This window comes from Oncorhynchus masou, chromosome 23, assembly GCF_036934945.1.
Source record: "Oncorhynchus masou masou isolate Uvic2021 chromosome 23, UVic_Omas_1.1, whole genome shotgun sequence".
Lineage (NCBI taxonomy): Eukaryota > Metazoa > Chordata > Actinopteri > Salmoniformes > Salmonidae > Oncorhynchus > Oncorhynchus masou.
The window spans coordinates 61641625-61658786 of NC_088234.1; the positions used below are offsets into that span (position 1 = coordinate 61641625).

The following is a 17162-nucleotide window of genomic DNA, read 5'->3' on the forward strand; positions in this document are numbered from 1 at the left end:
GTGGTCTCTGACTTGTGGTCAGACTCACTCAGGTGGAAAAAACCTTTTTCAATTCTGATTTGAATGTCATTGAGAAAATAGAGAAGTGTCAAATATCTTTTTTTCAAACATCCTTTCTGAATTTAAAAGTAATCCTCAAAGTAATCATCTAGTTTTTCAAGTATCTGTAATCTGATTTACAATTTTTTTGCTGGTAACGGATTACAGTTGCCGTTTTTTTGTAATCTCTTACATGTAACAGATTAAATGTAATATGTTGCTCCCTAACCCTGCTTGTGAAGAAGATCTCATAAAATGGAGTTGGGAGAAGAGTCTGCTAGCCTAAGTCTTTGTGTTTTACATGTGAATTCTACCCCTAGCCATCAGTACAGCATTTGGTTTGGAGACTGACGTCTCACTGAAATGCAGTGAAATGTTAGTTTCTCAACGTGCAAGGAGAGAGATGCAAAGAGACAAAACAAAAAAATGATCTTTGTCTTTTCTCTCTCGATCTCCCCTTTTCTATAGATTTTCTTTCTTCTAAAAATAACTTGTCCGCCTGGTTTGACGTCTGCTTTAATTATGTGTCAAGGGATTCGGGATTTCTCCTGTCGTCATGTAAATGAGATCTCTGGTAGAGGGGATAGCTGCTGTACCATAGCGTTAGCACAGCTAGCCAGTCGCACAGCTACAGCCATAGAACTAGAATTAGCGTAGCCTTCAAAGTGTAGCTGCAGGACTGGATCTACGTATGTATGAACATTTACCAACCAATGTGTGATTGGCTATGCAGAGGAATATGTACATAGGCCTACACATATACAAAGAGTACATCTCAGATGTGTGTGTGTGAGAGAGGTCTAACATTAATAGTAATTGGTCAAATGGAGCTCTGACCAAACAGGAAGCTGAACCGTAACCCGGAGTCATTTAAGATGCAATAAATCCCTCTACAATCAATACACTCCATTTCCCTTCCCCCAATTTAAGCCAAGTCGGCACCTCTAAACTTTCTCACAATCAATCCCACAGCCAATTATTGTTAATAACAGTGCCAAGTCTATCTAATGGATAGTAACATTGAATAAAACATGATATTGGTGTTTCTTTGAAGTCTTTAAATATTGTTCAGGTCCATTCTGATCTCAAGCTATTTCTCGTGACAGATCTGAGTCCGTATTCAGAGTCTCAGAGTAGGAGTGCTGGTATAGTTAAATAAAGGTTAAATAAAAATCTATAAATCTAATTTTGCCTTTTAGATCAGAATGAATGAATGATTATATGGTCAGGTGGAACTATATCCTTGATAGATTTACATTCCTATTCTGACACGCTTAGTAAATACAGCCCTGGAGGTATTCACTGCTTATAGAGCAGGCCATCCATTGTCATTTTAGAGGTCCGATTTTCTCCATGCAAGCCTTTTATTATAATGTTTATTAATAACGTTCACTCCCTTAGTGAATATGGCCCCTGGCGCTACTGGATATGTGAAAGCACAGGGTATAATCGAGGGTCAATGAACGTAAATGCCATTTAAGCACCTTTTTAGTTTGAATTATAACGTTTAATGCATCTCTGGCTCATTGTACCATGCAGGGTTTCGGTGTCAACAGATTTACAGATGGATAATGATACACTACCAGGCCTATTGATTACTCAGGTCACCTTCATTATTAGCATGCACTGCACAATGTGCACACTGTTCTCTCTCTCACACACACACACACTGTTGCCCCTATAGGCCCAGGGCAGGAGTCTCAAACTCATTCTCCAGAGGGCCGACTGTCTGCAGCTTTTTGTTTTTTCCTTTTAATTAAGACGTAGACAACCAGGTGAGGGTAGTTCCTTACTAATTAGTGATCTTCATGCATCAATCAAGTACAAGGGAGGAGCGAAAATCCCCAGACACTCGGCCCTCGTGGAATGTGTTTACATGTGGCCTAGGGCTACAAACGGTTGCTACCTTCAGTTGTCATTTAGACAAACCAAACTAGACTCAAGTTAGGAGCCAGTACTGTGTGTGTGCATGCCTCCGTTTGTGCCTACATCTGTGGTAGCATCCTGATGTGTCCCTTTGTGAGTTGTTGGTGGATGAAGGACTTGGCTGTGTCGGTGGTATAAAGTGCTGCAGTGGTGCTTAACAGGCTGATGCTAACAGGACTGTGAGAGGCACCAAGTCTATTGTATATGCAGGTACAGCACTTTGTCTGCCTCTAGTCTTTCAGCTTCTCAACTTGCGCCACGGTTAATGCTGACAGACACCAGGACATTCACTGTCAGCCTGACGAGGCTCTGTCCTGCCAGTTGCTATGGACAGGGAAAACCAGCTATGGACAGGGAAAACCAGGCTCTGTCCAGCCAGCTGCTATGGACAGGGAAAACCAGGCTCTGTCCAGCCAGCTGCTATGGACAGGGAAAACCAGGCTCTGTCCAGCCAGCTGCTATGGACAGGGAAAACCAGGCTCTGTCCAGCCAGCTGCTATGGACAGGGAAAACCAGGCTCTGTCCAGCCAGCTGCTATGGACAGGGAAAACCAGGCTCTGTCCAGCCAGCTGCTATGGACAGGGAAAACCAGGCTCTGTCCAGCCAGCTGCTATGGACAGGGAAAACCAGGCTCTGTCCAGCCAGCTGCTATGGACAGGAAAACCAGGCTCTGTCCAGCCAGCTGCTATGGACAGGGAAAACCAGGTTCTGTCCAGCCAGCTGCTATGGACAGGGAAAACCAGGCTCTGTCCAGCCAGCTGCTATGGACAGGGAAAACCAGGCTCTGTCCAGCCAGCTGCTATGGACAGGGAAAACCAGGCTCTGTCCAGCCAGCTGCTATGGACAGGGAAAACCAGGCTCTGTCTAGCCAGCTGCTATGGACAGGGAAAACCAGGTTCTGTCCAGCCAGCTGCTATGGACAGGGAAAACCAGGTTCTGTCCAGCCAGCTGCTATGGACAGGGAAAACAACATATACATTTCTGTATGACTGGGTATTCATGTGGCCTAATGTCAATAAAGGGTTTGATCATCAAGTAATTTTAGTACTTTTGGTTGTACATTTGCTCACGTGAATCATCTAAACTCAGCAAAACAATAGACGTCCCCTTTTCAGGACCCTGTCTTTCAAAGAAAACTCGTAAAAACCCAAATAACTTCACAGATCTTCTTTATAAAGGGTTTAAAACACTGTTTCCCATGCTTGTTCAATGAACCATAAACAATTAATGAACATGCACCTGTGGAACGGTCGTTAAGGTACTAACAGCTTACAGATGGTAGGCAATTAAGGTTAGTTAAGAAAACTTAGGACACTAAAGAGGCCTTTGTACCGACTCTGAAAAACACCAAGAAAGATGCCCAGGGTCCCTGCTCATGTGCCTTAGGCATGTTGCAAGGAGGCATGAGAACTGCAGATGTGTAACAACAGCTGCGCAGGATCGGTACATCCGAACATCACACCTGCGGGACAGGTACAGGATGGCAACAACAACTGCCCGAGTTACACCAGGAGTGCACAATCCCTCCATCAGTGCTCAGACTGTTCACAATAGGCTGAGAGAGGCTGGACTGAGGGCTTGTATGCCTGTTGTAAGGCAGGTCCTCACCAGACATCACCGGCAACAACGCCGCCTATGGGCACAAACCCACCATCGCTGGACCAGACAGGACTGGCAAAAAGTGCTCTTCACTGACGAGTCGCGGTTTTGTCTCACCAGGGGTGATGGTCAGATTCATGTTTATCGTCGAAGGAATGAGCATTACACTGAGGCCTGTACTCTGAAGCGGGATTGATTTGGAGGTGGAGGGTCCGTCATGGTCTGTGGTGGTGTGTCACAGCATCATCGGACTGAGCTTGTTGTCATTGCAGGAAATCTCAACACTGCGTTACAGGGAACACATCCTCCTCCCTCATGTGGTACTCTTCCTGCAGGCTCATCCTGACATGACCCTCAAGCATGACAATACCACCAGCCATACTGTTCGTTCTGTGTGTGATTTCCTGCAAGACGGGAATGTCAGTGTTCTGCCATGGCCAGCGAAGAGCCCAGATCTGAATCCTTTTGAGCACGTCTGGGACCTGTTGGATCGGAGGGTGAGGGCTAGGGCCATTCCCCTCAGAAATGTCTGGGAACTTGCAGGTACCTTGGTGGAAGAGTGGGGTAACATCTCACAGCAAGAACGGGCAAATCTGGTGCAATCCATGAGGATGAGATGCACTGCAGTACTTAATGCAGCTGGTGGCCACACCAGATACTGACTTTTACTTGTCTTTTACATGTCTGTGGAACTTGTTCAGTTTGTCTGTTGTTGAATCTTGTTAATTTGCTGAAAAAAACAGTTGACAGTGAGAAGACATTTATTTTTTTGCTGAGTTTAAATCTGCTTGATAAAGGATTTGTGAAGCATCTACATACAGTAGGCTTGATAAAGGATTTGTGAGGCTTATTTTAGACAAAGTTATAACATTATAAAGGCCTCAACATGCTTTATACCTACAAGGGATAAGTACAGCATTACTAAGATATGTTTAGTTTGAAAGTTAGCTAACACATTCAATAAAGAGCACGACCAAAACAGTTCTGTCTGGTGCAGACACAAAAACAGAAAACAACTACCCACAAAACACAGGTGGGAAAAGGCTACCTAAGTATGGTTCTCAATCAGAGACAACGATAGACAGCTGCCTCTGAGAACCACACCCGGCCAAACACACAGAAATAGAAAACATAGAGCAAAACATAGAATGCCCACCCCAACTCACGCCCTGACCAAACCAAAATAGAGACATAAAAAGGATCTCTAAGGGCGTGACAGCAGTCTATGGCGAACGTGTCTGTTTCGAGTCAAAACTGCCACTACAAATAATCAAGTGGAAATGTAGACTTTCTATTACATGTACTAGGAATAGCAACATTTTTTCAGTTTGCAGCTAAAAAGCCACAGTAATCTGGAGACGGAGTAGAGTTGAGATCGTATAGGGTGGAGCCTAATCAATCAAAGGAGTTATTGAGAACGGATGACAACTTCAATCAGATGCTTACATATTACATATCTTTGCTCGCAATCATATCATGAGTGACCTGCATAATTTCACACATATACCTTAAAATGGTCTCTCCATCGTTCTCTGTGCCCCAGTTCACACAGTAGAGGCCTCAACTCGTGACAATCCGACCTTGAACTGGCTCAAGCTGTACCCATAGTAGCAGATGTTTCTCTGCTCTCATTGTTCAACTGAAAGTTGTATCAGTTTCATTTCAGCCAACGTCTGCAATGATGCATGTATACGGAAATCAGGATGACTACATAATCTTGAGACAGAAGAATAATTGTCTCACTGCCTTTGAGCTGTTTGTCTTTTAACCCCCAAGGTTATTATACCATTCTAATCTGATCACCAAACTGTAGGTGGAATTGCCATGCAATTCATTATGTACTCTACCCTTGCGTCTAAGATGTATCTTGCACTCAGATCTTGCATATTGAATGTAAATGCATGTATCCAGAAGAATTCGGAATTGAATTTGTGCCTTCGACCACCTCCATGGCCTCGCATCTCCTCTCTCTCCAGCCTATCATCTTATCAGACATCACAGGTCTACAGATCCTTACAAAAATCACCTAAACGCAGCAAAAAGAAAATAAACGTCCTCTCAATGTCAACTGCATTTATTTTCAACAAATGTAACGTGTAAATATTTGGATGAACATAACAAGATTCAACAACTGAGACATAAACTGAACAAGTTCCACACACATGTGACTAACAGAAATTGAATAATGTGTCCCTGAACAAAGGGGGGGTCAAAATCAAAAGTAACAGTCAGTATCTGGTGTGGCCACCAGCTGCATGAAGTACTGCAGTGCATCTCCTCCTCATGGATTGCACCAGATTTGCCAGTTCTTGCTATGAGATGTTACCCCACTCTTCCACTATGGCACCTGCAAGTTCGCAGACATTTCTTTGGGGAATGGCTCTAGCCCTCACCCTCCGATCTAACAGGTCCCAGACGTGCTCAATGGGATTGAGATCCGGGCTCTTCGCTAGCCATGGCAGAACACTGACATTCCTGTCTTACAGGAAATCATGCACAGGGAGAGCAGTATTGCTGGTGGCATTGTCATGCTGGAGGGTCATGTCAGGATGAGCCTGCAGGAAGGGTACCACATGAGGGAGGAGGATGTGTTCCCTGTAACGCACAGTGTTGAGATTGCCTGCAATGACAACAAGCTCAGTCCGATGATGCTGTGACCCAATGCCCCAGACCATGACGGACCCTCCAACTCCAAATCGATCCTCTCCAGAGTACAGGCCTCTAACGCTCATTCCTTCAACGATAATAGCGTATCCGACCATCACCCCTGGTGAGACAAAACCGTGACTCGTCAGTGAAGAGCACTTGTGGTCAGTCCTGTCTGGTCCAGCGACGGTGGGTTTGGGCCCATAGTCGACATTGCTGCCGGTAATGTCTGGTGAGGATTGTGCGTTCCTGGTGTAACTCTGGCAGTTGTTGTTGCCAACTTGTACCTTTTCCACAGGTGTGATGTTCGGATGTAACGATCCTGGGGAGGTGTTGTTTCTCGTGGCCTGCCACTGCTAGGACGATCGCCTGTCCGTCCTGTCTCCCTGTAGTGCTCTATTAGGCGTTTCACAGGACAGACATTGCAATTTATTTTAGGGACCCTGGGCCACATCTGCAGTCCTCATGCCTCCTTGCAGCATGCCTAAGGCACGTTCATGCAGATGAGCAGGGACCCTGGGCATCTTTCTTTTGGTGTTTTTCAGAGTCAGTACAAAGGCCTCTTTAGTGTCCTAAGTTTTCAGAACTGTGACCTTAATTGCCTACCGTCTGTAAGCTGTTAGTGTCTTAACGACCATTCCGCATTAATTGTTCATGGTTCATTGAATAAGCATGGGAAACAGTGTTTAAACCCTTTACAATGAAGATCTGTGAAGTTATTTGGATTTTTATGAATGTTCTTTGAAAGACAGGGTCCTGAAAAAGGGACATTTCTTTTTTTGATGAGTTTATTTGCAGCTTCACTGTAATATTTTGGGATGTGCATTGAAATTGGTCAACTGAAATTGTTACTAGGTAACATGTTCGGCGCATTCCACCATGCTCAATAAACCACATTAGTAATAAAAATAAAGTCTAACAGAGATTAGGTTTTAGTGTCGCAACTTTTTGTATTTTTTTATCACGTTATCCTTTTTACATTAATGTGGTTTACCTAATAATTTGTATATGTTTAGTCTTTTCGGTTTTGATCATGCTCACTACTTTCTTTCTTTTCCTCTTCGTTCCCCTGTTTCATTCTGTTTGCATGGTCCCTCTACCTGTGTTTATTTGTGGAACGTGAAGAACTGGAACCATCGAGCTGTCACTCAAGTAGGCCTTTCATTATCAAACTCACTGAGTTGGTTTGGGTAAAAATATGGTGCAGTTGTGTTAATCCTGGTATACGTTTGCATCTGAAGTAATGGCTCTTAAAATACAGGACAACCCTACTGTTTCCATAGAACTGAGACATTATTTAAATCTCTCTCTCTTTCTCTCTCTCTCTCTCTCTCTCTCAGGGGATCAGCAGTCTGTTCAGTTCTCTGAAGGTGGTCCGGCTGCTGCGTTTGGGCAGGGTAGCTCGTAAACTGGACCACTACATTGAGTATGGAGCCGCCGTCCTCGTCCTGTTGGTGTGTGTCTTTGGCCTGGCTGCCCACTGGCTGGCCTGCATCTGGTACTGTTCTGACTGATTTACTGTATATTAAAGGTAGATTCAGTGAAATGATGTTGCCACGAGCAGCATTACAATAGTGACATGCAAGACTTTGCTCTCACACTGTCACACAAAGTATCTGAGCATGTGCTGCACAGGTTCACTTCACGCTGTTACAACATGGTAGGTACGGGACAAAACAGAAGAGAAGTTTAAGCTCCTGCTTCAACGGTCTTATTTGCGGAAATTGTCCCACTATGCTGTTCACATTGTGCATCTACGTCATATCGCTGAGTCTGCCTTTAATGTGTCATGACAGTACTTCCCAACCCTCTCATCCAGGACCACCAGATGTTGCAGATATTTGCGGTAGCCCTAAACTGGCACACCTGATTTTAACTAGTCAAGCCTTGACGATTAGACAACAAAGATGTAAACCGTCTGGTGGTCCCCAAGGAGAGGGTTGGCAAAACCTGTTATAGGAGTTATTCATGTGATAGGAAGCCATTATGTTGGTACCGTTCAAAATAAACTTTTATCATATTTTGATATATGATCACAGTAGTCAAAACAATCTGACTACTGTATTTGTTAATTGCATATTTCTTCAGTGTTGCTTAATCCATCCCCCTCTGATCCCCAGCTGTGGCATGCTTTTGTTCTACCACACCTAATTTAATTAATCTAGAAGATTAGTGGTGGATTAGTGTTCAAGTTGAATCAGATGTCCTAGCGGTGGATTAGAACAAAAATACAAAACAAAACGACTTGGGAGTCAATGAGTAACAGGGTTGAGAAACAGCGCCTTTAAAAACCGCCATGCTCTGTAGTGTTGACAATGTCATGTGGGAGAAGTGCGTTTCTGTTTCTCACCAGCATTGACATGCATTATTTTCTTATTCCCCTAAGCAAAGTGAACCAACCTCTGACCTGTGTTGTAGAGGTACCCTTAACCCTAACACTAACACTAAACCTAACCCCTACCCCTACCCCTAAACATAAACCTATCACTTCCTGTAACCCTAACTCCTACCCCTAAACCTAACCCCTACACCCACTCCTACCCCTAAACATAAACCTATCCCTTCCTGTAACCCTAACTCCTACCCCTAAACCTAACCCCTACACCCACTCCTACCCCTAAACATAAACCTATCCCTTCCCGTAACCCTAACTCCTACCCCTAAACATAAACCTATCCCTTCCCGTAACCCTAACTCCTACCCCTAAACATAAACCTATCCCTTCCTGTAACCCTAACTCCTACCCCTAAACATAAACCTATCCCTTCCCGTAACCCTAACTCCTACCCCTAAACATAAACCTATCCCTTCCCGTAACCCTAACTCCTACCCCTAAACATAAACCTATCCCTTCCTGTAACCCTAACTCCTACCCCTAAACATAAACCTATCCCTTCCCGTAACCCTAACTCCTACCCCTAAACATAAACCTATCCCTTCCTGTAACCCTAACTCCTACCCCTAAACCTAACCCCTAAACATAAACCTATCCCTTCCCGTAACCCTAACTCCTACCCCTAAACATAAACCTATCCCTTCCTGTAACCCTAACTCCTACCCCTAAACCTAACCCCTAAACATAAACCTATCCCTTCCCGTAACCCTAACTCCTACCCCTAAACATAAACCTATCCCTTCCCGTAACCCTAACTCCTACCCCTAAACATAAACCTATCCCTTCCTGTAACCCTAACTCCTACCCCTAAACAGAAACCTATCCCTTCCCGTAACCCTAACTCATACCCCTAAACCTAACCCCTAAACAGAAACCTATCCCTGCCCTTACCCCTTACCCCTAACCCCTAAACATAAACCTATCCCTTCCCGTAACCCTAACTCCTACCCCTAAACATAAACCTATCCCTTCCCGTAACCCTAACTCCTACCCCTAAACCTAACCCCTAAACAGAAACCTATCCCTTCCCTTACCCCTTACCCCTAGCCCCTAAACAGGAACCTATCCATTCCCATCCCCCTTAACCATAACCCCTTAACCATGACCATTAAACCAAACTCTTACCCCTAACATGGTTCTCTTCTCAACCTAACCGGTATCACCTGGTTGGTTGTATAATTAGGCTTTAACAATAAAGAATACATTTTTAAAGCAAATTTCCATTGTTCTACCAAGAGTGGCTGAATATCTTTGTATCTTGACTGACTATAACAGGTACAGTATTGGTGACTATGAGGTGATAGACGAGGAAACGGGCATCCTGCGGACAGACAGCTGGCTGTACATGCTGGGGGAGACGGTGGGCTCTCCATACCGCTTCAACGCCAGCGGGACAGGGAAGTGGGAGGGCGGCCCCAACAAAGACTCGGTCTACATCACATCTCTATACTTCACCATGACCTCTCTGACCAGTATAGGGTTTGGAAACATCGCCCCTACCACCGATGGAGAGAAGATCTTCGCTGTCGCCATGATGATGATCGGATGTGAGTACATGGGACTCCATGTTTTTTTTGTCATGATCTCAGGCAATGTTTCCCAACCCTCTCCTGGAGTACCCCCATCCAGTCCACATATGATGTATTCCAGAATTATCGCCGCTGATTTAACAGAAGGGCTTGATGGTTAGGTGACCATTTGAATCAGCTTTGGATTCTGGAATACATTCTGGACTGGCTGGGGGAACTCTGAGAGGTTTGGCAAACAGATCTAAGGGTTAAGGGTTCCTTTATGTTTGCTTTTTCCCCTTGTGGTAGCATTCTGAATGAATAAATGATGCTCTCAAGTCTCATGATGTTGTTGTTCGAATTGAATTCATTGATTCTATATAAACAGAACACTGGAGCAGCTCGATCTGGTAATATTGTCATGTTCACCCCATCATACATTTGGGCTCCACTGACCCTAAAAGGCCAAGGCAGTCAAAATTCAGTTTTTCCTCTGTTTTGTATCATATTGTACCACAGCTGATGAAACTAACACTGTAAAAGTCAAATTTGATAGTTGCTTGTTGAAAATGCAATCTACATAGAATCTTCTAATTAGCAGGTTTTTCATCGGTGGAGTTTTGGCTTGCCTGGTGGCGTCACCAGGCGGTATAAATTTAATAGACCAATAACAAAGAGAATTCCAAACCTCTCTGTCAATATCAGCTAGTTTTCACATTTACATCACATTAGGCTCCTCCATCACTTTGGCGCTATTCCCTTCCCCACTCAGACCACTCCCAGTGAGTCCTAGCAAAATTATTGCTTGAGAAATATATATATTTAAAAAATAATAATTTAATGGAAAACTATTGCAGTAAGGTACTTTATTGTTACCCAGAAATTATTTGATATTGAGATAAAAATGTCTGTATTGGGCCTTTTAAAGTCTCTATTTTGAATTGATTTGACCAAACCATTATATCATGTCCCCCTTAAACTGTCTGAATCGATGGCCCTGCATTCCATCAGGCCAGGAAACAGTGAGCACAGCAAACACTCTACTGTCCCCAAAACCATTTTCTGACACTATTTCGCATCATTATATTTGCATCACAACAGCATGAGCATTTGTATGCAAATAACAAATGTTTGCCACTCCTGAGCTCTTTGAAATGTTCATTAGGGGTGATGAATCATCTCATCTGGTGAGATTCATATCATATCTGTCAGTGCTTATGGCAACATTTAGGGAATGATCATCACCTAGCCATCCTTTTTATTCCATCCATCCATTTCGCAAGGCTACGTCTAAAGACAGCCAGGGACTGACACACGCATCCATATAGGGCACAGACCGTAGACCAGTTATATGGCTGGCTGGCTCTCAGTTGTCTAGGAGTAGCTGCAGCAGGAGAACCAGGAGAAATATACTAGGCAGGATCAATTGAGCCGAGCAATCCCCCTGCAATCACTCACTACCTCCAGCACCATCTGCCTCAGCTGCTCTTACACCCTGTGTGCATCCTAAATGGCACCCTATTCCTTACCTAGTGCACTACTTTTGACCAGAGCCCTATGGACCCTGGTCAAAAGTAGTACACTACATAGGGAACAGGGTGTCGTTTGGGACGCAGCACCTGTTTCACTCACTACTTTACAGCACCCACTGAACAACAGGTTCAGATGCACTCCCTGCACCTCAGCCTCCGTTTCCATGGTGAGAGACAAAGAGGGAGACGGTGAGAGGTACAACGGTTGTACAGGTGCATTTCAATACTGAATTGGTTTCTCTCCTTGTTTCCATTTCATAACCTGCAGAGCTCCAAGGTTGTTTTGTGCACCATTGTGGCATAAATTAAGTCCTAGTAGGGATTCTATACACTTCAACGATGGAGACACAATCCAAGAGTTGGGGTTTGTGTATTGTGAAGGTCATGCTGTAGGTTTTGTTCTGAATAGAAAGAAGCTTGGAAAGGCATCAGAAGATTCAAGTGGAATGACTACTGTATGATTCTATTCAGTTTAAACCCTGACAGACTATTTCATTATTCGCTATAAAAATGTCAGACTCGGCACGATTATATTTTTACCAACTGCTGTGATTTGTTATTGGCAGCAGCCGAAGATCACATCATTGACAGGGGAATTATACAGCTGTCTTGTCACTATAGCAACGGTTGGCCCTGAGCATTATAGGGTTTTTGACAACTGTCTGTAAATTGTCTTCAAAGAAAGACAGCTGTTGGCTGATTCCATTTAAAACAGAATCACTGACAGAGCAGTGGTGTTATAACAAGTCCTGATGGAGAGATTCAGGTGAAACAGGGACAAAGGTATTAACACACATAATGTACTTCAAAAGATTAGGACTTTCAGATGCCTAGGATTGGTGACTCTTTACTGTAGGTGTCCTGTCTTTGTGTTATGTAGCTGTTATAAAGTATTATGAATGCATTCATAAGGCCTCCTACAGTAAAGTGCTACCAATCTTAGGCATCCTAAAATATTTTGAAGTACATTATGTGTGTTAATACCTTTGTCCCTGTTTCACCTGAATCTCTCCATCCGGTCTTGTTATAACACCACTGCTCTGTCAGTGATTCTGTTTATTGGTTTATTCAGATACCCTTTAGCTTTTGCCAAAGCAGCAGCCATTCTTCCTGGGGATGCATGTTTAATGTATAGTACAGGTACGGTATATTTTGTAGACCGTGTAATCACTTTTTGTAGCTAGTTGCAGTTTCTGAATATGAACATTAGCATATTATTGTCACATCATATGGAATATTGATTTGCTGATGCAGTCTCTTTCCACTGCCTTTGATCCCATGCCATACCGAGCTCCAGGTGTTACCTTCCATCCTGTCCAAGCACCCCTAGTAACATGGCTCCAGGTGTTACCTTCCATCCTGTCCAAGCACCCCTAGTAACATGGCTCTAGGTGTTACCTTCCATCCTGTCCAAGCACCCCTAGTAACATGGCTCCAGGTGTTACCTTCCATCCTGTCCAAGCACCCCTAGTAACATGGCTCCAGGTGTTACCTTCCATCCTGTCCAAGCACCCCTAGTAACATGGCTCCAGGTGTTACCTTCCATCCTGTCCAAGCACCCCTAGTAACATGGCTCCAGGTGTTACCTTCCATCCTGTCCAAGCACCCCTAGTAACATGGCTCCAGGTGTTACCTTCCATCTTGTCCAAGCACCCCTAGTAACATGGCTCCAGGTGTTACCTTCCATCCTATCCAAGCACCCCTAGTAACATGGCTCCAGGTGTCACCTTCCGTCCTGTCCAGAGGGAGAAAGAGCGTGAGCGAGAGAAACTATTTGAGGTTTGTAATTTCCACTATGAAATTTCAGGCTTGATTTTCCCTTACGAAAAATGTATCCTGAAGTAGCAAACTGGGGCAAATGAAGATCCTACATCTGTATCTGTCCACTAAGAAGTTAGGGAGTCTACAGTAGAGAGAGAGAGCTCTAGTCTACAGTAAAGAGAAAAGAGAGAGAGCTCTAGTCTACAGTAAAGAGAAGAGAGAGAGAGAGAGCTCTAGTCTACAGTAAAGAGAAGAGAGAGCTCTAGTCTACAGTAGAGAGAAGAGAGAGCTCTAGTCTACAGAAGAGAGAGCCCTAGTCTACAGTAGAGAGAAGAGAGAGCTCTAGTCTACAGTAGAGAGAAGAGAGAGCTCTAGTCTACAGTAGAGAGAAGAGAGAGCTCTAGTCTACAGTAGAGAGAAGAGAGAGCTCTAGTCTACAGTAGAGAGAAGAGAGAGCCCTAGTCTACAGTAGAGAGAAGAGAGAGCTCTAGTCTACAGTAAAGAGAAGAGAGAGCTCTAGTCTACAGTAGAGGAGAGAGAGAGCTCTAGTCTACAGTGAAGAGAAGAGAGAGAGCTCTAGTCTACAGTAGAGAGAAGAGAGAGCTCTAGTCTACAGTAGAGAGAAGAGAGAGCTCTAGTCTACAGTAGAGAGAAGAGAGAGCTCTAGTCTACAGTGAAGAGAAGAGAGAGAGCTCTAGTCTACAGTAGAGAGAAGAGAGAGCTCTAGTCTACAGTAGAGAGAAGAGAGAGCTCTAGTCTACAGTAGAGAGAAGAGAGCTCTAGTCTACAGTAGAGAGAAGAGAGAGCCCTAGTCTACAGTAGAGAGAAGAGAGAGCTCTAGTCTACAGTAAAGAGAAGAGAGAGCTCTAGTCTACAGTAGAGGAGAGAGAGAGCTCTAGTCTACAGTGAAGAGAAGAGAGAGAGCTCTAGTCTACAGTAGAGAGAAGAGAGAGCTCTAGTCTACAGTAGAGAGAAGAGAGAGCTCTAGTCTACAGTAGAGAGAAGAGAGAGCTCTAGTCTACAGTAGAGAGAAGAGAGAGCTCTAGTCTACAGTAGAGAGAAGAGAGAGCTCTAGTCTACAGTAGAGAGAAGAGAGAGCCCTAGTCTACAGTAGAGAGAAGAGAGAGCTCTAGTCTACAGTAAAGAGAAGAGAGAGCTCTAGTCTACAGTAGAGGAGAGAGAGAGCTCTAGTCTACAGTGAAGAGAAGAGAGAGAGCTCTAGTCTACAGTAGAGAGAAGAGAGCTCTAGTCTACAGTAGAGAGAAGAGAGAGCTCTAGTCTACAGTAGAGAGAAGAGAGAGCTCTAGTCTACAGTAGAGAGAAGAGAGAGCTCTAGTCTACAGTAGAGAGAAGAGAGAGCTCTAGTCTACAGTAGAGAGAAGAGAGAGCCCTAGTCTACAGTAGAGAGAAGAGAGAGCTCTAGTCTACAGTAAAGAGAAGAGAGAGCTCTAGTCTACAGTAGAGGAGAGAGAGAGCTCTAGTCTACAGTAGAGGAGAGAGAGAGCTCTAGTCTACAGTAAAGAGAAGAGAGAGCTCTAGTCTACAGTAGAGAGAAGAGAGCTCTAGTCTACAGTAAAGAGAAGAGAGAGCTCTAGTCTACAGTCAAGAGAAGAGAGAGCTCTAGTCTACAGTAGAGGAGAGAGAGAGCTCTAGTCTACAGTAGAGAGAGAGAGCTCTAGTCTACAGTAAAGAGAAGAGAGAGCTCTAGTCTACAGTAGAGAGAAGAGAGCTCTAGTCTACAGTAAAGAGAAGAGAGAGCTCTAGTCTACAGTAAAGAGAAGAGAGAGCTCTAGTCTACAGTAAAGAGAAGAGAGAGCTCTAGTCTACAGTAGAGGAGAGGGAGAGCTCTAGTCTACAGTAAAGAGAAGAGAGAGCTCTAGTCTACAGTAGAGGAGAGGGAGAGCTCTAGTCTACAGTAATGAGAAGAGAGAGCTCTAGTCTACAGTAGAGGAGAGAGAGCTCTAGTCTACAGTAGAGGAGAGAGAGAGCTCTAGTCTACAGTGAAGAGCAGAGAGAGAGTTCTAGTATACAGTAGAGAGAAGAGAGAGAGCTTCAGTAGAGAGGAGCACTGGAGTCACATGGACCTGTGTAGTATCTGATCATCTTCAAAGGCAGCAGTGACAACGTAATGATATAATATTCTGTCACATATGCTTCACATTGCAGACAGCATGCAGGACATTTTTTACCTTTATTTAAGTCCCATTGAGCCCTGCTTCAAATCCTCTGTCAGAATACTATTTTATAGCAAATTAACGGACAAAGGATGTTTAAAGTTGCCGCGGGGACTTTTAAGAATGGCTCAACACTTTGTTTGACAATAAGGTTTATCGCACCAATATGAGCCAATTTCATATTTGTGCAATTAATGATAGGGATGGTATGGACACAATTTTACAGTAACAGTTTTGCTTTGGAAAGCTACATTGAGTAAGACTATGAATACCCTCTTCATACTGCATTCTAGGCACATTTGTGTGTGTGAATGCAAGCACTGTAGGGGGGATTGGGGTAAGTTGAGCCATTCTTTGCATTCAGCATCACTCCATCAAGAGAAATGTAGTATTCTTTCTAACAAAGATATCTCCATATATTTCCGGATGTTGTGTATTCCTGGAAATAATCAGAATGTATGTAAACATTACAGTTTAGAAAACATAGCTTGATCCAAAAAAAGTGGGGTCTTGGCACAACTTACCCTAGGTATGGAGTAAGGTGAGTCGCAGGACAGGGTTAGTTAAGCTACCTACAAGTTTCTGTACTGAATGAAATATTACCACTACTTTTTAAAAACCATGCATATCTTTATTTCCCAAACATAATTCATCACATGCATATTTTAACACAGGCTTTACACCTAACAAACACTGTGTACGCTTTTAACATAGGCCAGGTGCTGTGGTTACCTCATATTCCAGCAATAATGCCTTGTATTACTCCTGGGAAGAAGACACTTCAGTTTGCTCAACTTGCCATCGGCTCAACAATAAAAAAAATAAAAAAATATCCCTTTTTCTACCCAATTTCGTGATATCCAGTTGGTAATTAGTTTTGTCCCATCGCTGCAACTCCTGTATGGACTCGGGAGAGGTGCAGATCGACAGCCGTGCGTTCTCTGAAACGCGACCCTGCCATGCCGCACTTCTCACTTAACCCGGAAACCAGCCGCACCAATGTATTGAAGGAAACCCCGTACACCGGGCGACCGTGTCAGCATGCATTGCGCCCGGGCCCACCACAGGAGTTGCTAGAGCGTGATGGGACAAGGACAACCCGGCCGGCCAAACTCTCCCCTAACCCGGACGACGCTGGGCCAATTGTGTGCCACCTCATGGGTCTCCCTGTCACAGCCAACTGCGAAACAGCCTGAGATTGAACCTTGAACTGTGACGCAGCGAGCTTTGTGCCACTCGGGAGGCCCCCAAAGCAAACATTTTGACTACTTTGGTTTAGATACAAGCATCATGAAACCTCAAACAATAAATTTATTTGACTTGGTGAAAATAATTTGGACCTTTTCCATCTGGTTGCTTCTTTTATGGACTCCATGAAATGATGACCTCTTCCTAAATATTTGGTCAAAATATAAATTTTGTGTATGGTTTCCTAGAAACAAGTGTGGCTTAACTTACCCCTTTGGCACAACTTACCCCACTCTCCCCTATACAATGTCTGTTTTTTTTTTTTGTATATACATCATTACGGAAAATGATCGTATTGTATATCTGCAGTATCCTATACATCAGTGTTTAGATA

The 17162-nt window shown here is 43.9% G+C and overlaps 1 protein-coding gene across 1 annotated transcript in view; it reads left to right on the top strand.

The window, feature by feature from the left end:
• LOC135510054 (potassium voltage-gated channel subfamily H member 1-like) overlaps nucleotides 1-17162 on the top strand; it is an 89587-nt gene that overhangs the window by 17512 nt on the left and 54913 nt on the right. Inside the window, exons 8-9 of the mRNA XM_064930854.1 lie at nucleotides 7551-7708; nucleotides 9881-10152. Of these exons, the coding sequence (XP_064786926.1) occupies nucleotides 7551-7708; nucleotides 9881-10152 (430 nt within the window). The remainder of the gene's footprint in view (nucleotides 1-7550; nucleotides 7709-9880; nucleotides 10153-17162) is intronic.